Source organism: Manis pentadactyla, chromosome 3 (assembly GCF_030020395.1).
Source record: "Manis pentadactyla isolate mManPen7 chromosome 3, mManPen7.hap1, whole genome shotgun sequence".
Lineage (NCBI taxonomy): Eukaryota > Metazoa > Chordata > Mammalia > Pholidota > Manidae > Manis > Manis pentadactyla.
In genome coordinates this window covers 213,684,975-213,708,079 of record NC_080021.1, presented here as the reverse complement: position 1 = coordinate 213,708,079, position 23,105 = coordinate 213,684,975, and the positions used below count along the sequence as shown (strand labels likewise).

The window sequence follows — 23,105 nt, the reverse complement described above, 5'->3', positions numbered from 1 at the left end:
GGGTGGTGGCAGCTGGTAGTTACATCTGAACAAACGGACAGCAGCTCCACCCAAGGCAGGTACATTCAGAGTCTGGCCTCTCCCTGATTCACTCCCCATTTCATCTGAAATGGCCTCAGCTGACAGCAGTCAGCTGGTGGAGGCGCTCTGCTTCACAGGCCCACGGCCCAGTGGATGGAGGCAGAAGATGAATCTAATAATCACGCAAATGCACAACAGGTCGAGACGTGTGGAACTGTGAGGGTCCTGCAAGGTGGGTGGTACTGTCTCCATTGTACAGAGAAGGAAACCGAGGCTCAGAGGATGCAGAACTTGTGCTAAGGGCTCTCCACCAGAGGGCCAAAAAGCAAGGATTCAAACCCAGATCTGGCTTATTCTACCCCAGCCCACGGCCACCCTGGACAAACACATGCGGAAATCTTAAGAATGAATCAATTCATTGAATAGCATTCTTTTTTGTGAATTTATTTAAAATGCCCCAAATAGAAGGGTTATTCACCCACTGGCAGCTTGGAGTCTGTGGTGATAGATAGGTCACATCAGAATCTCACTCTGAGGGTAGCTTCTAAGACAAAACTGTATTCCTCCACATCTACAGTAAGTCACATGACTGATTTAATAGCAGACTTGGTGGGGGTGTGGGGCAAAGGTCACAATGTTGGTTGTTACATGTACACACCAACTATAAAGACACATTCTAATCACAGAAATGTTAATATGTAGGGTGGGGGAGCCAGGCCTTTCACAATCGAGCTATTGTGTTAGGTCTATTCTTCGATGAAACAAGCCTGTTATGGGGCCAGAAGCCACAGAGCCTCAGCCTTCCCCTGCTGCCTAGACCTCCAGAGAGGCAGGCCCAAGACCACCTTGGAAACATCCAGAACGAACTCCGTTCTACCTCTGAGAGGTGCTTGACAACACACCCTGCTCCAGAAATGACCAAATCCTGCCTGAGTGTCCCCACTCCAACCTCCACGAGGGAAAGGTTGTATCTCTTAGTCACAGATGAGCCTCCAGTGCCCACTTGGAGCCAGGCAGAGAAGGGATCTGCAGAATGAATGAGTGAATGAATGAAGGAAGCAAGCCTCGGACCCAGGCAAAAGCCTCTTAACCCCAGGGTGCCACACTATTTCCTTCTGTGTTGTCCAGCCAAGATCTCCTTTGGGACACTCCCCTCCCATGTCGTGCCACCCCCGGTCCCCACCCCAGCTGGATTAGGTGCCCCTCCAGCCCCCTGAGCCACCCCATTAGGGCACTAATCACTCGGGGTTACTAAGGCCTGCCCTCTGCCCCACCTACTACTGTGGGCCCTTTGGCAGGGCCCTGCCTTGCTCCTGCTGGCCCCTGGCACAGTGGCTGACAGGGGAAATGCCTAGGATATATATTTAATGAAAGAAATCCTTCAATTCCTATTTATTAACCCAAGTGCCATCCTGGCTTTTGGGTATTCAGAGAGGAATTGCCCTGACCCTGCGGGTGGAAAGCTCACATTCTGGATGTAGGTCACTAGGTGGGCACAAGCCGTGTCTTGAATGCCGTGACAGAAGTAGCCACAGCAGTTCCCAGGAGCTGGGGGTAGGGGGACCTCACTGCACAAGGTGGCTTCCCAGAGAGGTGGTCTCGTGAGGTCAGCTCAGGAAGGAAGACAGGTGTGCATCAGGCTGGACATGGAGGAAGGTGCTGAGCAAAAAGAACGGTGTTTGCAAAGGCAGGAAGCTGTAGCAACATGGGCTCTGTTTGTAAGCAGGACACGGATGTGGCCAGATGCGGGTCTTAGGAAGGCAGGCCTAGAGCTGCCTGGGATGTGGAGTGCAGGGGAGAGAGCAGCCGAGGCAGGGAGGCTGGTTAGGACCCAGCAGTTAAGGAACCTGGCTCCAGAGTAGACAGTCCTGGTTCCAAGTCCAGCTCCACCACTTGGGAGCTCTGTGGCCCTGGGCAAGTGACCTCATCCCTTACCTCTGTTTCCTCATCTGTGAAATGGGGCTAATCATACCCCTGCCTTACAGAGTTGCTGGGATCTATGAAGTGGGCACAAAAAGTTCTGGTCACACTGCTCAAGGGATGAGCCCATGCCAACAGGCCAAGATGGCCCTGGTGCCAACCACTCAGCCTGGTCCAGAACAGCAGCTCCCGGCAAGGTCCACATTTCCCAGGAAGCCACCCTGGGGCAGCACCATCTACCCAGTTCTCCCTCTCATCTGAGGCTCCCCCAGTTCCAGGGCTCCAGAGCACACCAGCCACTGCTGGAAATGCAGCAGCCAACTCAGAAGCTGGGCTCTGAAATGGCTTCTGCAGACTCGCCCCGCCTCTGCTCCGTTGGCTGAGGCTCCTGGCACAGAGGGCTTAGTGCACAGGCTTTGGGGGAATCTCAAAATGGTTCCCAAATAATGCACCATGAAAGAGTAACAGCAGCATCCTTGTGCCCCTGGCAAAGACATCATCTCCCCACTGCCCAACCACATCCTCCATAACCCTGTGATCTCACAGTATGACCACAGCCTGCCTCCTCTGTGAACTCAGCCCTTTCCAGGAGCCACCAAATCTCCAGTGGCAGGAGCACAAGAGCCCGGGGCTTCCAGGCCTCACTGCCACTCCTCCAGGCAGTGTCTGATCCCACACTACCTGCTTCTCTGGCTCATGCCTGTGTTCCCATCACCCATGAGAAGGCTGTACCCAGACCACAGCAATGCACGATGGCAACTGGCTGGGAAGGCTGAATGGACGGAAGGCCGGATGGATGAACAAATGGCTCATTTGAAGGTCTTATAAGAGCTGAGCGGGCAGGGTCCGGGAATTGGCTCCAGACCCCCCAGGTGCCCACATAGTGGGAAATGATTCACAGGATCCTAGCCGGGAGGGGATGGCAGGTGGAGATGTGGCTATTCTCTCCCTGGCCTCCAGGCTGGTGGTGAATCACTCAGCACAATGATGCACCGTCCCTTCTCCAGGTTGTCTAAGGTGAGGATGCCACCGCTCATCCTAGATGCCCATTTGGGGTCTCACCACTTGTGTGACCAAGGAGCTGTCTCTAACATCTAACAAAACTCACCCTTGTGCTGACCTGAAAGCTATTTCTACTGTTCAGTCAACAGAGACTAAAAAGCAATCTGCATCCTGGCCATTAAGCAGACACAGGCACCTTTTACTCGTACTGACTGGAGAGACAATCTTGATGGAAGTAAGAGCATAGACCTTGCAGTGGACAATCCCAGTCCTGACATCTACTCCAAGGGACCTTAGGCAGGTGACCTAACCTTTCTGGACCCAGGTTTCCTCTATTGCAAAATACAGATAATAATATTCTTCATTTAGGTGAGGGAACCATACAATTTGTTATCCAATCAGGATACTTTTGAGAGTTAAAGGGGGCACTATTAGCCAACTAGGTTATATGGTACCCTATTCATAGGGTTGTAAGTGCCAAAGAGACAGAGCACAGCTGGGCACACATTAAGTTCACAACAAACACATGAACAAACACATGACAGCTGTTATCTGTACTACTGATCATGTTGTCAAGTGGGCCCTCTAGGGCCTTTTCTTCTGGAATTTTCCTTTATCTGGATCTTTCCTACCAATCCTGGATTACCAATTGGTTTGGGTACCACCCCTCTGGCACACACCACACATCTCAACTAGCTTTAGTAGGAAATACTGTTTATCAACTTCCAAGTTGTAGTCTTTCTCTTTTCTGACCTAATGTTGGCTTACCAATCATGACTCATGCTCAGGTCCATCAGACTCACTCAAGCACAGCTCAGGTTCCTCGTTCCCCAGAACCCAGACTTCAGGGGCCAGCCAGACACATGCGGGGCCAGATGGCAGCTCCAGATCCCCTCACTGACTTGGCAGAGGCCCGCTGGTCGGCCTCCTGCAATGTGCCAGCCTGGATAATACCTGGACTTCACCTGTGATCACAGAAGGATGGGGCGGAGCAGGCTGGGGATTGGGGAGTGGGTTCTGTGAGTGCTTCCGGCAGGATAACAACCGGGAATGATGACGGAACCCCACTCTGAGGGCCGGGTGCCACTCGGGGGTTTCAATGGGGTCAGTAGTGCTGGGGAGCCCCGGATCTCTCCTGTTCTCCCCCTGCCTGTGGGGAAAGGGAGAGAACGATCTCTTTTGAGTTTCCTGTCACTTTGGCACTTTTGTTTCTGTACTTTCAGCACGGTCTATTTGGGGGTTCTGTCACTAGCTCTGCTACTTAGTAATTTGGTGACTTTGGGCAAAATGACTCATGGTCTTCAAATCTCAACAGTTTCTTCACCTGCAAATCAGGATAGTCAGCCCTGCTATTAGCCTTAAAAGTCTCTTTGTAGTAATCAGAAAATCTCTGTAATATAAATACACAAAACTACAAAGATAATGACTGTGAATTGTGTTCCCTAGAGTTGCACAGTGCACAACTTGGGTCACCATGCACGGCAGCCCTGAAATACCAGGGTTTCCCTCGCAGGGCTTTGGGGAAGATTAAGGATGATAATGTATATAAAGTATTTGGGTCATAGTAATAATTGGCTGTAGTTATATTATTTTCAGTATTTGAAATGTTCACATTCCTCACTTTTGGGGTGAGAACTCACAAGAGTACCCCCAGGGCAGGGGTACCCCCAGCATCAGCCCCAGGACAGGACGCACAGCTCCCTCTTATAAAAACGATTCTTCCCACACAGTGGCCCCGTGCCTGAGCTACAGTGCTGGGGTGCTGAGTGGAACGTGGACACGCGGCGTGTGGCCCCACCGCACAAGGCCAAGCAGGGACGCTCAAAGCCGCCCATCAGCGGCTGGGTGGGACCCAAGCCCAGGGGAGGCTGCCTCCCAGTGTGCGGAGGCCACCACGTGGCTCGGTCACGCCAGCCCCACTGGTGGGGAGGGAAACCCATGCCTAGTGGAAACTCCTCACAATACAATGTGGAAAAGCGATTTCAAGAATCATTTTTATTTTTATTTCAAAGCCAAGGAAAACAGTTGGCTTTGCTTTTCTTTGTTGGTCATAGGAAGGAGCTGAGGAGCACCACCGTGACTGCGGCTGAGTTCTCCAGGCCTAAAATGGCTAGAATGCTGGGGGTTATTTCTGTTGAGATGCAATTAGCTGAATAAATATCAAGAGAGCAAAAGTAAACAAACTCATTACTGCCCATTAAGGACTGCCAAACTAGCAAGAAGTGGAGGAGGGGGGTTGGAATCTTTAAGGAAAATAAATGACTCCAAGGCTAAGGCAGTGCAGAGAGAACAGCCCTTGGTGTCCGGCTGACCCAAGCGCTAGGCTGGATCGACTCTGGCTCTCACCTGCCACGCGGCTTCTGGGCAAGTCATTCAGCCTGTCTGGCTTTCAGGGTCTTCATTTATAAAATGGGGGGAATAGCACCCTCGCATATTACCCACGATGGGGCATCAGGTACCCAGCACAGTTCCTTGCCTACCTCCTTGCAACCCAGTCAGCTCCAGTTCACTCCCACTAAGCGCAGCCCCAAAGGAATGGAACAGTAAGGTCCACAATTGTGCAGCTTCAAGCTGGGTCACACCACCAGCCATGCCACCTTGGCCAACATACTTGACACCTTTCAAGCCTCAGTTTCCTAGCCCTCAAAACAGTCTACTACTACTATTACTCTGCATGTTGTAATGATTACATGAGATAACGTGTACGCAAAGGGCCTTGTGTACGAGTGGTCACTGTCAAGATGGGTCATCTTTTTAACTGAACAATCACAAGAAAAGCTCTTTAAAGATAGCATAGTCTTTGACTGCGCTTGTGTCTCTTGCCTCCCCACTCTGCCCAGCGCTGTGTGAGATGCTGGGGACACCAAGTCAGTGAGGATGCGGTCTAATCAGCAGCCTGCTTCAGGGCTGGGACGTGAGGCCTGATGGACCTCCTGGCCAGAGCCGAGCTCTGTGACATGGAGCAAGCTCCTCCTCTGGGAAATGGGATAATTAATCGAGGCGTCTCCTCTGGGTGATGTGAAGGCCTGGACATGCTGCCTGTGCATCGACAGCACTCCTGTCGCCCTGGCTTGGCTACCACTAGCATGTTACTCCCACCTCTCGTTTTGGAGGCACTTCCACGTTCCTTGGCTAATGTGCAAGAAGGGTTGGATCACCCTAATTCACAGAGGGGGCTCAGCTTTCAGGATCTCAAGTCTAAAGGCACAGAGCTCTGCCCAGGAAGCCGCGAGAGCCCACACCTGGGCAGGGACAGACCTCAATGACAAGCGGTGCCACCCTGCCAGGTCTTGAGGCCTGGAAAGGTTTGGAAGCCAACCCTTTCCTGGAGCCAAGATGCCTCCTTGGGCCTCCGGCAGTTTCTTGGCCAAGGCTGGGGCCCTCACCAGCATCAGCATCGGCACCGGCACCGGCACCAGCTGGCAGGGAGAGGCGTTTGTCACCAGCCACCCCAGGTGAGCGTCCTGTGGGGAGGCAGTGCTGGCAGGCCTGCCCTGGCCGGAGGTGCTCCTCCCCATTGTTCTGGGTCAGGCGTGGCTGCTGGCGGCTTGGAAACCAGGCAAACACTCACAAACTCAGCCTGGTTTCCACTAACGTCACTGCAGCCCTACCTCGTAGCCCAGCCCAAGCCAGAGGCTCCCGAACACCTTTCTCTCCCGGCCCAAAAGGCCCAAAAGGCCCCTCCTTGGCCTGAGCTGGCCGTTGAAACCACGCTTGGGCTTTCTCCTTCAAGCAGGAAACAGCCCAGTCCAGGGAGTGCAGGGTCTGTCTTGCAATCACCCACTAGCCGGCACACGGCGGTGCCTGGACACGGGTGCTCATCACAGAAGCCCCCAAAGGAGCAGGAAAGACAGAAACTGTAGGTTCTGTGCTGTGGTTGTTATTTAAGCATAAATTAATGTGAAATCAGAAAGTGGTGATGCTAATACTTTTTTTTACTACTTAAAACCATATTAAATACATCTCTGTGTAGTTTTAAGAGTTTGAAGGTTTGAGCACATCAGACCAGGCCCAAGGCCTGGTTTTCACATCTGGCTGTGTGATCTTAGGCTAGTCGCTTAGCCTCTCTGAGTTTCAATCTCCTCACTTATAAAATGGAAAATAACAGTATCTACCTTATAAAAACATTGTGAGAATTCAATAAAGTAGAAAACGCTTGCAAATGTTTAGTGTGGAAGCAGAGACAGAGCGGGCACTCGGTAAATGGATATTGTGGATGTAATTAACAAATGTAACCCACGGCCTCTTTCTGCGCAGCTGTCCCCCAGGCAGTCGCTTGCCATGGGCTCCCCTGGCCCTGCCCGCTACATCCTCTTCATGGCACTTTCCACTGCATGACCACTGTTGGTGGGTGTGTCTTTTCATTCAGGCCACAAATATTTATTGAGCCCCTGTGTATTCCAGGCCATGTGCTTGGTACTGTGAATGTGGCAGTAACCAAAACAGACACGCCCATTCATAGGAGTGGGGTGCAGATGTCTGATGACCATAAGGACTCTGCAAGGCGGTGAGGTTACAATGTCAAATAAGCAGGGAGGGCCTCACTGGGAAGATGGAAATTTCAGGAAAGACCTGAAAGAGGCAAGGGAGCAAACTGAGGAAAGTGAGGGGCGTGTTCCAGACAGGCACCAGCAAGTGCAAAGGCCCCAAGTCCGAAGCAAGCTGGGCGGGCATGAAGAACACTCAGCCAGTACAGCTGGAGAGGCCGGAGCAAGGGGGTCAGGTGAAGTCAGGGAGGAACAGGTGCCTGGCAGGAAGGCCTTAGAGACCTGTTAAGCTTTGTCTCCAAGATGAGGAGCCACCAGAGGATTCTGAGCGGAAGAGTGACCTGATATGACCTTTTTTAAAGGAGTACTCTGGCTGCTGGGTTGAGGACAGATTGTAATGGGCAGGGGCAGGAAGGGGCAGGGAGACCAGTGAGGTCTAGGCAAGAGCTGAGGGTGGGCTGTACCAGGGTGCAGGAGAGGCGAGGAGAAGCAGTAGGATTCTGGGAATATTTCCATGATATTGCTCTTATAGTTGGTTGTGAATTAGATGTGGGGTGTGAAAGAAAGGAAGAAAGAAAGGAGTCAAGGAGGTCAAGGCTTCAAGGCTGTTAGCCTGAGCAACTCGACTTGTTATTACTAACAGGAAAAACTGGGACAAACAAGTTGGGATGGAGATGGGGGACCCCAGGAATTCACTTCTGGATAAGATAAGTTTGAGATGCCCTACAGATAGTTGAGTAGAAACCTTGAAGAGGCGGCTGGATGTATGAGTCTGGGGCCAAGGGGGATGGTCCAGGCTGGAGAAGTGAGTGTGGGAGTCGTCAGCGCTCGGAGGCACGCAAAGCCACAAGACTGGAGGAGATCACCAAGGTAAACAAGAGATCTGAGAACTGAGCCCCGTGCCTCCCAGGACAGGAACACGAGGATGAACCAGCAGAAGAGACAAAAAGAGCAGCCAAAATGAGACAGGAGGAAAGGAAGTCTAAGAAGGGGTGACCAACCAGGTGCCACAGAGCGGAGAGGCAAAGTATTAAGGGGACCAAGAACTGGCCATTTGTTCTGGCAAGTGAGGACGCAAGTGATCAGGCCTAGAGCACTTGGAGTGGTGGGCAGGGGACCAGGCCTGCTGGGAGTGGGCTCAAGAGACAACAGGAAGAGGGACTTTCTGCCAACAGGGTGTATAGGCAACTCTTCGGAGAGCTTCACTGAAAAGAGGAGCAGAGAAATGCAAGAGTGGCTGAAGAGGGGATGTGAGGTCAAGAGGAAATCCTTAAAGAGGGTTTTCTTTAAGTTGAGATAAATAACAGTGTGATTGTAGGAAAAATGTGATCGTGGAGGAGACATGAGAGAGAACTGCTGGAACAATGTACTTGAGTGGTGAGAGGAGCATCTGTGCACATCCGTCCCCTCCCTCTTGGCCTGGCTACTCCTGCTCATCCCTCAAGGGTCAGTGTAAAGGGCACTTTCTCAGGGAAGCTTTCCTGACCCCGCTGGTTAGGTCAGTTCCCCGCTATACTCTTTCGCTTAGGGCCTGGGTAATGACCAGTAAGCCCTGTGAAGGCAGGGCCTGGCTCTGTCCTGTTTGCAGCTGGGTGTCCAGCAGCCAGCACACTGCCCGGCATACCGCAGATGTTTGATGGATATCTTTCTGGAGGACATAAATGAATGGCCCAAGAATAGAACTGAAACAAATCCGGAGTCACATGTCTGTTTTCTGCTCCTGCCTGCTTTAATCACGTTGCAACGATCACTACTGGCTAGTGCAAATATTTGGATTTACAAGAGCTCAGTTGTTTGTTCCTCTTGGAACACAGCTTGGCTAACACAGACCAAAGCCATGTGACTGGACACATCCTTCCATTGACACTGTCCACTACAAACTGAACACAGTCCATGCTGTGCCCAACAATTCATTCATCTCACGAGTATTTGCTGGAAGCCTGCTTATCCAGGGGCTACAGGATTGGATCAGACACAGGCCTGCCCTCATGGAGTGTAGAGTCCAACAGAGGAGATCACAGAGAATTCCAGTGCGTTGCAACCATGATAGGCGTCACAGAGGTCAAGTCCAGGGGGTTACGAACATGTAGAACGGGGGAGCTAAACAGTCTGAGGAGTGCGAGGCAGAAGAGAAGGAGACGGGACAACCCTCCCCCTGCCTCCCCACCCTACCGCGTGCCATGCTGCCCTCGGGTGCTCCTCAGGCTCCGGCCAGGAGCTCAGCAAGAGGGCTGCGGGCACTGGAGCTGCTCCAGGCGTGCAGGGCCGCGGCCTCCTGCCTTCAGATGCCCCGATCCCCTCCCTTTCCCTTTCTGCCTCTGCTGGGGCCTGCCTGTCTCCTGTTGCTTCCAGAAGGCCTGCCTCCTGAAGCTGCATTTTTGGAAAGATCTGCTTGGCGAGAAGGCTGAGCTCATTATGGCTCTGGCCACTGGCAGTGAGAGGACCCTTACTGAGTCTCCCCTTATGTTTACTTTCAGGCTTTCACAGGCTCTGATCACGAAGAAGGACCACCATTTTGCAAGAACCATGAGGTCACTGTGCGTGACATACTGGTGGCTGGGACTGCTGGCTGCCATGGGAGTGGCTGCAGGCCAGAAGGATGATTTTGAGGGCACCGAGGAGGGCTCGCCCAGAGAGTTCATTTACCTGAACAGGTACAAGCGGGCTGGCGAGTCCCCGGACAAGTGCACCTACACCTTCATTGTGCCCCAGCAGCGGGTCACAGGCGCCATCTGCGTCAACTCCAAGGAGCCTGAGGTGCTCCTGGAGAACCGAGTGCACAAGCAGGAGCTGGAGCTGCTCAACAGCGAGCTGCTCAAGCAGAAGAGGCAGATCGAGACGCTGCAGCAGCTGGTGGAGGTGGACGGGGGCATCGTCAGCGAGGTGAAGCTGCTGCGCAAGGAGAGCCGCAACATGAACTCGCGGGTCACGCAGCTCTACATGCAGCTCCTGCACGAGATCATCCGCAAGCGGGACAACGCGCTGGAGCTCTCCCAGCTGGAGAACCGGATCCTCAACCAGACGGCCGACATGCTGCAACTGGCCAGCAAGTACAAGGACCTGGAGCACAAGTACCAGCACCTGGCCACGCTGGCCCACAACCAGTCGGAGATCATCGCACAGCTGGAGGAGCACTGCCAGCGGGTGCCTGCGGCCAGGCCCGTGCCCCAGCCGCCCCCCGCCGTCCCGCCCCGGGTCTACCAGCCGCCCCCCTACAACCGCATCATCAATCAGATCTCCACCAACGAGATCCAGAGTGACCAGAACCTGAAGGCGCTGCCGCCCCCTCTGCCCACCATGCCCATCCTCACCAGCCTCCCGTCCTCCACTGACAAGCCTTCGGGTAAGTCCTCCCGGAGCCTGCATCTGGGCCTCGGAGCCAGGCGCCAGGCTCCTCCTGGCTGAGGCCACAAGTGGGGGAAAAGCCACGGCATGTTGAAGCCGGGCCAACAGACTTGCGCAACCCCCCAGCCATCCCTTGGGCCGGCCACTGGAGCCGGTGGGGTGAGAGGGGGACCACATGCCTTATACGGATGCTCCAAGGTAGAACCAGGAAGCGGGGGAGGTCTCAGAAGCGAGCAGATGTTCTCTGGCTTCTGACAGGGAAGAACCCAGGCCTGTAGCCTTCTGGGCCCTGCACTAGTGGCTCTGTGCTGGCAAGCAGGCTGCCTCTCCTGCGAGCTCCTGGACTGTGCCGGGCACAGAACTGGCATTCGGTAAATGCTCACCCAAGAAACAGGGGATGAAGGAAAAGAAAGTGTTAATCATGGTAAAAGTATGATAAACGTATCATAGGGGCTGGGGGTTGGAAAGGAGTGCTTTCTAAAGCCCGCGCGTTTCCTAGAGTCTGCTGCTGTCTAGAATCCCAACGATGACTCCATATACTCTTAAATACATGTTCCATGTTAAAATGTGGTAGTTCTCAGAATATCATTATGGGGGAAGAATGGGGCAGCTGGTAGGTTTGGAAGCTTGCCCGAGACACGGGCACTGGGCACGGTCACAGATATTACATCATTTACCCCCGCTGCTCCTTACATAAGGTTAACTGAGAGGATAGGTATCTTGCTCACAGGCTTAGAGTCCCCTCAGGCCAGATCTGAATTCAGGCCTTTTCACTTTAAATCTAGGGCTGAGTCCTCTGTGCTCTGGGGGGCTACCCCCCTCCATCCTGGGGGAAGCATGGACCGAGCCCCCTGAAGCTCAGCCTTTCATTCATCCGGGACCCTATGAGCCTTCCAAATGGGCTGTCATATGAGAAATGGATTCGCAAAAGCTAACCGTGTATCTGCTCCAAGGCAGTGATTTTGGTACCATTTGTTGTATAAGCAGGGAGATATTTTTACGGAAAATATCCTGTTTTACATTTATTTCACACTTCTGAAAATAACCATCAGTACTGGGACGAACAGCCTCTTGCTAATTCAGAGAGGGGCTGGACCTCAGTGCAGGAGGGTGGCCCAGGCAAAAGGCAAGGCTGGCATCGTGTGCGGGTCTGGGGGGGGGGGCATCTGCCTGCAGCACCTCGCGGGAAACTGGGTGTGCAGGTTGGGAACCCAGGCTTTGGAGCAGACTTAGCTGGACTGAATTCTGGTTCGCCCACTGATGAGCTCTGGGACACCAGGCAAAGCACTTTGCCCTTTAGCCCCTTAGTTTCCTCATCTGTCAGTTGGGGATAGATTAAAACAATGCCTACCCAGAGGGCTTTGTGCTAAATGAAGGAAGTCAGAGAAAGACCAATACCATATGACTTCACTTATATGTGGAATCTAAAAACTCAAACAAACAAAACAGAAATAGAGTCACAAACACAGAGAAGAGACTGGTGGTTGCCATAGGGGAGGTAGGTTGGGAGAATGGGTGAAATAGGTGAAGGGAAAAGAAATTGGTGAAAAAATAAAATAATGGCAACCTGAGGATTAAATGAAATATTGCAAAAAAATGTGTTTAGTGTAGGGCTGGGCCCATGGTAAGTCTTGATACATGGTAGCTATGAGCCTGATCTTGGTTTCTTCATCTTAAAACAAGGAGATTGAAAGAAATAAACAGTCTGTTTTTAGCTCTGGCATTCTACAGCTGATGACTAGTTCTTCTGTACATGCGTCTGTTTTAAATCAGAAGGTCTGAAAGAGGGCAGAATGTGAGAATATGTTTTGATGGAATACCCACTGGTAAAACGTGCCCCTGGGCACCAAAGGAAGGCTCAGCTGAATACTATTATAATCCATATGTGAGTCAGGCTGACCTGAATGGACCCAGTAGATCACCTCTCACCTAAGCCATCTCTGTTACCTGACTCAACAATTTCAGGACATTCTTGAGCTTTAACTGAGCTGATAGATAATAGCATAGAAATAGAAACCTTAAGTTTGCATCTACCCCTTGTTAGCTGTTTGCTCATGAGAAAGTCACTGACCTCTGAGCCTCAGTGTTCTCCTCTATAAAATGGGGACGCATCATAATATTGCAGGGATATTGTGGAAACTCAGTGCAGTTAAGCCCTTGATAGTACATCGTGTGGGGCAGCCAACAGTGGCGGAGCCCCTCCTCTGTGCTGCTCACAGCGCTGGACATAGGGAACCAGGGGAGAGCTATCCCTGACCTCCAGGAGCTCGGTCTGAGGGAGGCGGCAGACGCATGGATGCATTGGCATCTCTTCAACGCCCACTAGTTCCATACCCTAAAATCAGTACATCAGGTCTGACAGAGGATTTCTCCAAGAGGGAGCATCTACCAAGACCCAAATCTCCAGAACATTGTGAGAATTTATGGGACTAACTTAACAAAGTATCTGAAATCAGGAATGCAGTTGAAATCATGGGCTGAGGCGGGGGGGGGGGTCACTGTGATGATACCATGGTGTGCTAAGTGCCCCACAGAGGGACAAATGAGGGGCTGTGGGGACACTAAGGGGGCACGATTAAGTCTGCCTGGAGGAGAAGGGAAAAGTTGGACAGAGGTGGGGACTCTCGTGTTCCATCTTAAAGGAGCTGTTAAGAGTTTACCAGGTGCGTTTGGGAGTCAGGAAACCAATTTACCAGTGGGTCCTTGGTGGAGATGAGTTCATGCCAAGATCCAGGACACAGCCCTACACCTGGCACCTCAAATGGTTCAGATGTTCAGATCTCCTGCTTCTTTGCATTTGCAATCCAGCATGGGCTGGGTGCAATCCCAGACGCCTGCATATTCTCAGTCTACTTTGTTTCCCACTTAGGAAAGCACGTCAGCAGCTATTATAGAGATGAGGTGAATGCACCTAATTCACCTTTTGTTTTTTTTTAAGCAAAGCCCTCCCAAATGTTGGTCCTGATTGTTGGTAACAGATTCATTGTTAATAAGAGACCCATCTCGCCACTGAGCTCCTACACAAGGCGTTACCAGCCGGGGTTGAGCACTGGGCTGTGGAAGCATGTGGGTAGACAGAGCCCCAAAGATCTGGGGAGGCCCTGTTCTTTCCTGGTGTTGGGGCAAGTGGGCAGACGGTGTCTCTCCACCAATCAGCACAGAGCTCTCATCAGGCCTGTTCTGGAGCCTGGGGCAGGTTCTGGCCCTGGAAGACAAACCCTTCCTCTGTGCTCACCCCAGACAGATCCTTTGTTACCTGCGACATCACTCGGGGCCAGAAACACCTTTGCAAATAAACTCCTTGGCACTCAAGGCCTGGCACTTCTAAATCTGTCATTCCACAGGCTCAGAGCCGTCTGCTCCCTGCCTCGCTGTCGCTGTCGGGGCTGCTCAGCCACAGCACGCCGGTCCCCAGGGGGCTGAGGGAGCTTATCTGAAGCTGTGCTTTCCAGCTTGCTCCCAGCCAGACAGTAACAGGACGGCCCCAGGCCACGCCCAGGCCGCTGAGAGCCTGAGGGAGGGAGGCCCGGGCCGCTCCTGGCTTCCCTGGCATCTCACTGGGTTTCGTCCTGTGTCTGTCAGGTCTGACCAGACCTGGGGCATTTCAGTTAGGACGGTGCTTGTGCTGAGGCCTGTGGCCCTCTTCACCTTCTCACCCTCACACATCCCCTGCGTGCCCTTCACACACATGTGCACACACACGTGCGTGCATGCATCCATCAGGTCTGTTAAAGAAGAAGGCTATAGGGGTCACTCTCTAAGAGGCAAACAACAGGACAGGACGGGGCCTCGGCCCCAGGATGGTTCTGGGAGGCCTGAGACACGACTCCTCAGGTTAGCCCAGGCATAGCCATGCACAGGCGTGCCCTCCTGCCACGGCACCCACCCGAGACACTCATCAGAGGAGAAAAGGCAGTGCTGACACCAGCTACTACAGCGAGGCCTTGTCTGAAACAAACCTTTAAAAACCAAAAGGAGCAGACATTTCTAGCTATTTTCTCTCTTGAGAAAGAGAATATCATCAGCCTGGTGTGTTTCTCAGTGGATAATAAAGGAGCCATAAAATTGTAAAATATTAAAGCTTGTAGAGGCTTCTCAGATCCCCTAGCACAGCCCTCCTGTCCCAGAGTCAGTCAGTGGCAGAGCCAAGATGGTCCAGGACTTGTAACTTCCAGGATATTGAAGTTCCGAGAGGTTAAGTAACTTAGCCAAGATCACACAGCTAGTAAGTGGCTCAGCTGAGGCACACACCCAAATCTGCCTTAAACTACTCTGGGATACTGCACATTTCCATGGAAAGGCCAGAGGGGACCTGGTGTGAGAATCACTCTATAAATGCTTGCCTTGGCCAGGTGCCAGCTGCCTGGGACATTTACCCTCCATCACTATTTCATGGATCAGGATCTGAGCAGGAACTTGTAAAAGGGTGCTGGGGACAGAGTTGGGGGATTTGTCATTAGAACTCTCACAGCTCTGATAACGCGTGACACGCACCGGCATGGTGAACGCACTGGTCTCACGCCGCCCACTCCCGCAGGCCCAGGAGGAACCCACTGAACCAGTCTTCCGGGGCCAGCTCACGAGTCAGTCACACAGATGGACTGCTTTGGTGAGTTTATGCCGTAGACTGTATCAGAACCCTGAGATGCTGCCAAAAATTAAAAAAATAAAAAAGGTAAAGCAGAATAAACTTGGCCTCATACTACAGAGTAAAAAAACTGAGCACTAACACAAAAACATAATACGACCTGAATCCTGGAAAGTGGCCAGACTGCAGCTATAGATAAGTCTGACTTTTAATTTGTATCAAATCTGGGCAAATTCTCTGGGGTTACTTCTGTGCAACATTTCAATATACAGCTAATGCTGAAGTCCTGATTTCTCTAAATATGTTAATTCTAAATGTTAGAAATCAGTGGATCTGACAGGTCTTGGGGCCACACTGGGTGGCAGCTGGGCTGTCTTACTGGTAACACTAGTGACACATGGAAGCCACGCCTCCCTCACAGCAGAGGGTGTAGGCCAGGGAGGCATGCACACCACGAACAAAGTGTTTTCCTGGATGGATTTTTCTCCCTGTAGTTTACCTCCCCGTACGAGGTAGGAAATACGTATGTTAGACTGTGGTTCCCACTAGCATGCTTGGAAATACAGAACAAGGTCAATCACACTGTGGCCCCCATTCCTTCAGGAGGTCCAGCAGTTGTCCATCTAGGGGAGAAGCTCCAGCTGAGGGGGCATCCCCGCCTGAGCCCTGTGAAGAGCTGGAGAAGCATCTGGGAATTTGGGGGATGGTGAGCGCGGCTGTGGTTCAGAGAGGCTGAGGGACAACCCAGGCCAGGTCTCTGGTCTCTTGCCTCCAAAGCTTGTGCTGTTTTCACTGTAGGATGTGGTCTTATTTCTAAAATGTTATTGTTGAACAAAATGAGATTCCCAAATTCATTATGAACTACATAATCCAGTGATATTTCAAAGAGCATTCTTTGCTAGCTTCTTCATAAACAAAACTCACTCGAGTTCAAGGTGGGTCATCTTCCCTCTGGCCTTGCCTTCCTCTCCCTCCTCTACGGGAACCTCGGGGGACGGACCCCAGAGAGCCTTCTGAGGGTGACAGCAAACTTTCCCTCTGACAGTGGGGCATTTTCCAAGGAAGGCGTTTGGCTAACTGCTCAGGCTGTTTACAGTCCCAGCAGATGTACTATCAACTTGTTACTGTTAGAAGTGGTGATCCGGCGGCCTGTGGCCTGGAAATCCCAACAGTTTGGCACTTGGCAAACTGAAAGCAATCTGGGAACTCCTGGGGCTCATTAGGTGCACAAACGGATTGTTGTGGTGAATTTACGCAGGAGGCTGGTCCACAACCCTGAGATTCTCCCCCAGAGAAAAAGTGATGAAGAAGACAGAATTAAGCCAGCATCACACTACGTGTCTAAAACGCAGGGGGGGAGGTTTGTCGAATGCAGTGGGTAGTGCGCAGTGACAGGAGCAACGCCGGGGCTGCAGCTCCCCTGCAGTGGCTCTGGGAGGAGAACACACGGAAAGCGAGCCCGATGACCAGGGAGTGGACCGCAGGGTGAGCGGGGGGCGCTTTAGGCCCCGGAGTGGCTCTGCTTCATCCCTTTTCTCAAATGAATAAATGATTTTCTCATGTTAATTAGATTTTTAAGTTAATTACAGTAATTTAAAATTACTGTACATACAGAAACTTGGCTAAGAGAAAGAAAATTTTTGTTTAAATGACAAATATAATAGTTTTTTAAAGTTCCCTAAAGTTGAAGTTAAGATCTCTTAGATGGTATGTCCGGAGTACCGTTCAAAAGAACAAAACCAGCCATCTGGTGCCACCCCAGGTATAGCTTGCAGGCTTTCTACTCCAGGCCACCCGGGATCCCCAGACTCTGGTCTAGAGGCTGATTATCCTCTCTTGGGGGGGCCCCTGTTTCCAGACACATTTATAATGATCAGTTCTCAAACGGGGAAGATCAGAATGAATATGACAAAGGGGATGCAGCTCGCGGTGGTGAGGAGATGGGAGAGGGAGAAGGCACTGGGGCACTATGTGACCTCTGCCCTAGGCTGGGCAGATGGCACTTACTGCCCCTGAGCACGCTCCTGCCCTGGAGGAGCCCAGAGCATGATGGGGAGCCAGCCCCCTGACAATCCTGACACCCTGAGACAGCTGCAGCACAGGGCCGCGGAAGAACCAGGGCGTGGGAGGCAGACCCGTATTCAACCCAGAGCCTCCACTTCTGGGTGTGTGACCCTCTGAGCCCATCTCCTCACTTTTGCAGGGGCTCGTGAAGATGAAATGAAAGAGCACCTGGCCTGTGAAAGGCTCTACATACATGTCACTGTTCTTCCTCTATTCCAGTGGAAATAACTAAACAGGGCATCATGGGAACCCCCAGGAGGATAAAGTAGCTCTTCAGGGGTTGGGGAAGACTTCCTGGAGGAGGAATGAGGAGGGCTGAGGGCTCAGCAGATACACTCTGTGCACCACTGCCAGCAATCATCAAGAAATCCTGAAGACCAGGCTCGGTGCTGGGCACATGCCCTGTTTTCAGAAAGAGGAAAAGGACGAAATACTAGAAATTACATACCAATTGGCTTGTAGTCAAGCCCTAGCAAAATTACATAGAAGAATTTTATAATTAAAGAGAGGTTTGTGAGCATTTGGAAAACTACAAGGTGCTCAGTGAAAGCCAACACTGGCTCTCTAAGGCAAGCCCGTAAGCTGATTTCATCTTGAAAGGGGTTAACAGGCTGGCAGACCACGGGCACGCCACCCATCCGGCGTCTGTGGAGTGGTCATGCAGTCTGATAAACCCTCCCCGATGGCCTGCAGAACAGCACCGCCAGTCCCTGGAGTGAGGGTCTTGCTCGCTCTCGTCACCACACCCAGGGAGCCTCCTTGCGCTGCCTCACCCCGTGTCCAGTGACCTCCCTCCCCCGAGGCAGCCTTGGGCACCGCTGGCCACTACACCCAGAGGGCTTCGCGCCCGCCAGTCCCAGGGAGCCCCAGGGAGCCGCTCGCCTCTGCATACAGTGAGCCCACCACAACCTAAGCTAGCCTCTTTCTTTTTTAAACTGTTTTAAAGTCTATATTTCTCCTTCTGCCCACGAGTTCTGATGGAACCCTGGAGTGGGCACAATGCATTTTGGGAGGCAACACTGCCATGTCTGTTTATCCTGAGGTCAAACCAGCAGAAAGAGGATCTCTTTCAGGTCTTAGTGGGCCCAGGGCTTCTCTTTTGGGAGGCCTCAGAATGTATCAGATGTGCTGAAATACACCCACCTCACACATCTAATATAATTTTTACTGTAAAAGTTTTGAAAGGATTTTAAGAATTTTGCTTTTGAACATATTTGGCCAAGAGTAACACAATTAATTTATAGTTGGCTCTGATTTCTCAGCAAGCATCAGGCACGTTCAGGAATTCTTGGGAAGTGAGAAAAATCTAACCTATAAATTGTTTTCAAAAGTAATAACGTTTTTTTATGAAGACTAAATTTAACAATTAGTGAACTTGACAAGATGTTATACTTTGTAGAAATTTAATTATATACTTATAAATTTTGATCTTGCAGTTTTTTCATATTTTAGAATGAACAAATTTTCTTAGGGCCCAAACACTTTCATAAACTTCTAAAAAAACTTGTTGGTCCCAAGCACTGTGCCTGTCATCTGAGGACTAAAGTGGACCGCATGGCTGCAAGAGAATTTGGACCCCTTCCCCAGAAGGACCAGAAATGATATTCACAATGTCAGCTCCGAGGCTTTGCAGGAACTGGAGATACCTTTGGGAGTGTACCAGCTATTCCTGTGTTTAGATTATTGTTTTGTAATCTGCTTCACTGAAAAGTGGTCATTGACATAGAACACATATGTTTATAACCACAGTATTATTTCCCCAAGCCTTCTGGATAAATAAGCCTCAAGCAGCATGTATCAGTGTTCCTGGCAAGCCCCTCCCCGGTGTCTGCCCTCCTGCCCCCACACAGGACGCCCAGCAAGTCCTGTCACTGGCCAGGCAGGACTCACACCTAAGCAGTCCACATGCCCTGGCTCTCAGATGGATTAACTTGGGTAGGAAATTCCAGATTCAATTTCAACATCTCCTCTTAGAAGAATGTTTCAGGGAGCAGCAAAAAGGACTTTTTGGAGACAGACCATCGGTGAGAATAAGCGAAAACAGCATGTGGTTCTCATACAAAAGCCGTGGGTCTTGGTGATACCACAGAAGCCTCCCCCAGTGCCCACGTGTGGACTAAAACACCCTGGGAACACTTCCCGCAGGTCACAGGTTCCTCTGCACAGCCTCAGGCAGTCAAGTCCTGGAACTTGGGCCTGGGGATGAGGAGTCCCGTCACCGTGGCCTGAGGCAGCGGGAGAGGCGCCCCTCCTGCCCCGGGTCTCAGCCCCTGGCCCCTCGGGGAACTGCCTGTCAGCCGGGTCTGATATTCTCGGGCAGTTGAGAGTTGATGCAGTGGGTGAGCCCATTTCCCCACGGGAGCCTGAATGGGCAAGTCAGGCTGAGCTGGTCTGCCCCAGAAACTGGGAAAAAAATTACACTCTGGTCTGGCCTGCTGCAGCTCTAACTCAGCTTTACCAGAAAGGCCTGGGGTTAGGGAGAGCGAGACTGATGAGCCATTTTAAGAGGTCCCTAGTTTCCTGGGAGGCTCTGTTCCCAGGGTGCCTGATCTCTCTGCCAAGAACCCGGGAGAGGAAGAAGCCGGGAAGGGGCTTAGGCCGCAAACCCAGTCACCACCAGCGCTCACCAGGCTTGACACTGGGGCTTGGGGCCCAAGACCTGCATCCTTTCTCTTCCCATATTCTACGCCCCTTTCCCCGAGGTGCCCTGCCTCCAGTCCCGTGTGCCCCCTACACGCTGTGCTGCTTCTCTGAGGAACCACACAGACTCAGCTAGGCCGCGGCGGCCACACTTCCCTTCACGCGGAACGCTCCGGCTGCAGCTCTGCCGAGTGTGAATATGGCCTTTACAGAGATGAGGTCGGGGCGCTCCCTCCGCTCAGAGGCTCGGTGCCGCCGAGTTAGTGTTGGCCTGTGCTCCGGGCAGAGCCGCCCTTTCAGAGGGGGGGCCAAGGGAAACATGGCCTGGGCACTCTGCGCTGTTCCAGAGGGCGGGCTCTGCCCACTGCCCCCTGGAAACGCAGTTCCGTTGACAAAAAGATTTCCATCCTCCATTTCAATATATCTTTGTGGCCCTTTCCACTGAAGTTCCAACTTCTAAGATTTGCCTTTATGGGAAACATTGATCAGTAAATAGTCTTACATTTTGTCTTGCAAATTGAAAAGCCAGTACGGTATCTTGTTTGCATGTGGACATGTCTAAGTGCAGACAGCTGAGAAATGATCAGCTTCCATCTATCAAAAGAAAGGAAACCAACCCTCACTGGCACCTGCTCTTGTTGGCCTCATGCTGCGTGTTCCTGTGTTTGTCAGACCCTCAGAACAGCCTGACTTGCTACCCAGGCCCCGGGGAAGAAATGCTTCTTTCCCCCTGTTTACAAAAGTAGAAACTGAGGCTCATGGGACTTCCCAAAGTCACTGTGTGAGGACATGAGGCCACCAAGATCTGAGCTGAGGGCTCCTGACTCCAAGTGTGGGGCTGTGTTGCCAGACCTACGCACTTCTTCCATAGGTTCCTCAGCCAAAGCCAGACACCTCCCCTGGCGCCAGGACAACTGCATATATACAGACACAGATTTCTCATCAGAGTAGGATGGTTTGAATCAGCTACTTTAATGGAGTTACATGATAATCTTACTGCAACTATTTTCTGCTCTTGATCGTTTTACTGCTGCCAATTTTTCAATGCTACGTATTTTTCTAATTTTTATCCATCATTTAATTTTTCTGACCTTCGCCACTGGTGCCTTTAATGTAAGAAAAGGGACTGTGTTTGAATGCAGATTTGCTTGAGCTCTACAAGGATTTCTCAGGGAAAACTGTTTGGAAACATTACTGATGGATGCTAACGGGGTCCTGAGTATCATGCACAGGGCAGGGTGCAGGGGACATGGAAATCTTTTCTGTAACAGCAGAAAATACTAAACACTTTACACTGTTTCATATCCATTCTGATTCTAGAAAGCATGGCATACCTAAAGGCCTTGAAGGAAAGCATTGCCAGATTTGCCTTAAAAAGAAGAAAGGAAACTGTCTACATTATGAAAGATACTAAAGTAGTTGAAAAATGGGCAAAAGACACCAAGAAGTAAGCATGGAAGAAAAACTAGTCAATAAAGACTTTTAAAAGGTGTAGCACCTTGACAAAGAAGTGTTAACTTTTTATTTTTTTAATCTGGTTGACTGGCAAAGATTAAAAATAGTCCTAGGGACACAGAGATAAGCCAGCCTGGGTCCCCCTACCCTGGAGTTTCACTCTGGTTGGAGAAAAGAAAGAGAGCTTTAGAGTGTGGGCTCTGGACCACCTGAGTTCAGATACAGGCTCTAACCCTTGCCAGCCATGTGACTTCAGGGGTGTCACCTAACATCCCCTGCTCCAAGTTCCTCATCTATAAAATGCGGAGACCACCACTGACTGCATAGGTGTGCCGGGAGGACTGGGTGTGTAAATACACGGATGGGGCCCATGTGCTCAGGACACGCTGACCGGCAGGAGTATCCTGTCATCACTGCTACTCCAGCCAGGACCTGTCTTGGAGCTAAACCTGGGGTTTGGAGGTCCATTTATCTTCTGAAGTTGTAAGTAAGATTGTGTGAGTCTGCATTTTCGTGAATAGAGGGTCTAGAGCTTTCCCCAAATTCTTATAGGGATTGTGGACCCCAAAACATTTTAAAACACTTGCCTTTTCAAAAAGCCCTCTGCAGAAACGTCAAAGGTAAACTGCAGCCATTAACGGCACCCACAGAAGCAGGCAGGCTGGGAGCCCTGAGGCAGACCTTGCCACTCCCAGGGGTCTCTGGGGCCTCTTCTCACCAGTGCTTCCCCCTGAGCACTCCAGGGCAAGCCCCCCAGGGGTGTGATTCTGCAGGGTAATGCTGGCTCCTCCATTCCCAGCATTCGCGTCAAACTGCCTCTCCACCTCTCCCGTGCCTCTGGCTTCTGACTTGGGAAAGAGCTCGAGGCCTCCCGCGCCTGCCGCTGCTCTGCTCCAGCTGTTGGGGACAGCCTCCCATTCTCTGCCTTGGTCCCTCAGGCTGTGGGCCGAACACAACCCAAACCTTTTTCTTCTACATGAATGCTCTTTCTGGAGGTTTGGCCTCCCCGTCCCCAGGACGGAAGACGCACAGCCAAAGGAAGCAGCTGCACGGGCCACATCTGCTACCAGGCCAGTGCTCGGGGTCCTGCCCCGTCCCTCCGCCCTTGGAGGCTGAGGAGCCCTCAGGTTAACCATCAGCAATAAGCGCCCAGACAACCTTCCTTCTCAGTGCTATATTGGCACTGGGGACAGAGGGCAGCAAGACAGCTTCTGCCCCCGCATCAGCTTCCAGGAAAGATGCTCAAACACAGCTGCAAGGGCTCAGGAAAAGCCCACCTGAGATGTTAAAGACCACAATCCCAAACTTCTCCTGTTTAACCATCACGTGTGGACTAATCACGCCCAACTGCGACCAGGAAAGGATTTGAGAAGTTTGCTGTACACAGGAAAAGCTGAGTACACCTGCCACCGATGCCTGCTCACCCCCGCCATCCCCCCACACAGAAGGGGAAGGACAGGATTCCACAGGAAATTCCAGTTGGGAGAAGGCTGGTGAGGTCAGCTCCCCCCATGCTGGTCATCAGAGCAGCCCCGACTGTACCCTAGGCTTCCGCTGCCCCGCATGGCACCTGCCAGGGCTGG

The 23,105-nt window shown here is 51.7% G+C and overlaps 2 protein-coding genes across 17 annotated transcripts in view; one reads left to right on the top strand and one right to left on the bottom strand.

Annotated features, from left to right (window-relative positions):
- RALGPS1 (Ral GEF with PH domain and SH3 binding motif 1) overlaps positions 1–23,105 on the bottom strand; it is a 286,396-nt gene that overhangs the window by 97,019 nt on the left and 166,272 nt on the right. The gene's annotated exons all lie outside the window — the stretch shown is intronic.
- The window catches only part of ANGPTL2 (angiopoietin like 2), a 34,461-nt gene that overhangs the window by 3,887 nt on the left and 7,469 nt on the right, over positions 1–23,105 (top strand). Inside the window, exon 2 of the mRNA XM_036913909.2 lies at positions 9,908–10,773. Coding sequence (XP_036769804.1) covers positions 9,957–10,773 — 817 coding nt within the window. The 5' untranslated portion in view covers positions 9,908–9,956. The remainder of the gene's footprint in view (positions 1–9,907; positions 10,774–23,105) is intronic.